At 61.9% G+C, this 863-nt stretch overlaps 2 protein-coding genes across 2 annotated transcripts in view; one reads left to right on the top strand and one right to left on the bottom strand.

Annotated features, from left to right (window-relative positions):
• The window catches only part of LONP2 (lon peptidase 2, peroxisomal), a 195,725-nt gene that overhangs the window by 96,439 nt on the left and 98,423 nt on the right, over nt 1-863 (top strand). The window lies entirely within an intron of this gene.
• Nucleotides 1-863, bottom strand: part of ABCC12 (ATP-binding cassette, sub-family C (CFTR/MRP), member 12) — a 43,144-nt gene that overhangs the window by 32,958 nt on the left and 9,323 nt on the right. Inside the window, 1 exon segment of the mRNA XM_014528395.1 lies at nt 242-389. Coding sequence (XP_014383881.1) covers nt 242-389 — 148 coding nt within the window.

The raw sequence follows: 863 nt of genomic DNA, 5'->3' as shown, positions 1-863 counted from the left end.
GGGGGGGGGGGGGGGGGAGGGCCGCTGGGTGAGGACGGACGGGCGGCCCCCATGATGTCCCCACCGGCTCCAGGAGGCAAACTTTTTAATTAATTTCGGCAGCTGCCGCTGTGCGTGGCGAGGATTCACCTGATGGAAATTCGCCCCCCAGGAGCTCGGAGATCAGGGCAATGTCGCAGAGAAAGGAGCTGAGGATTCTCCCTCGGTCGGGCCCGGGGACCAGGCAGAGGGCGCCACTCACCGGCCCGATGGCGGCCATGACGACGCACAGGATGTTGACCACCGTGTCCATCAAGACCCGCGTCCTCTGGAACTGCCAGACCACTCGGCCCAGGGAGGCCTTCTCGGGGCCCGCCCTCGCCACCTCCTTGTCCCAGAGCACGCGGAACCTGCGCGGGAAGAGGAGGAGGAGGAGGAAAGGGCCTTCGGTGTCCACTGGCTGCCCGGAGCCTCTCCGGTGGGCGAATCTCTAAAGGGTGCGTGGCAGGCCCTGGCCAGGTGGATCAGTGGGTAGAGCACCCATCTGCGGACTGGAGGATCCCAGGTTCAATTGCGGTCAAGGGCACGTACCTCAGTTGCAGGCTCCATCCTGGGCTCATGTGGGAGGCAACCAATCAATGTGTCTCTCTCACATCGATGTTTCTCTCTCTCTCTCTCTCTCTCTCTCTCTTTCTTTCTCACCCCTCCCTTCCATCTAAAAATCATTGGAAAAATATCCTCAGGTGAGGATTAAAGCATAATAATAAATAAAGCGTGCATCGCAGGACCCTCCCCTGGCAGAGGTGGCTCTGGACCAGCCGCACTGACGCTCCGTCTCCCCTGACAGGGCGGCTGGGGTGTGGGCGGGGCCGGAGAGAAGCCTG

The sequence above is a fragment of the Myotis brandtii genome, unplaced genomic scaffold, assembly GCF_000412655.1.
Source record: "Myotis brandtii unplaced genomic scaffold, ASM41265v1 scaffold633, whole genome shotgun sequence".
In the NCBI taxonomy this organism is placed as follows: domain Eukaryota; kingdom Metazoa; phylum Chordata; class Mammalia; order Chiroptera; family Vespertilionidae; genus Myotis; species Myotis brandtii.
Note: the sequence above shows the minus strand (reverse complement) of the source record. Positions and strands in the feature narration are given on the sequence as shown.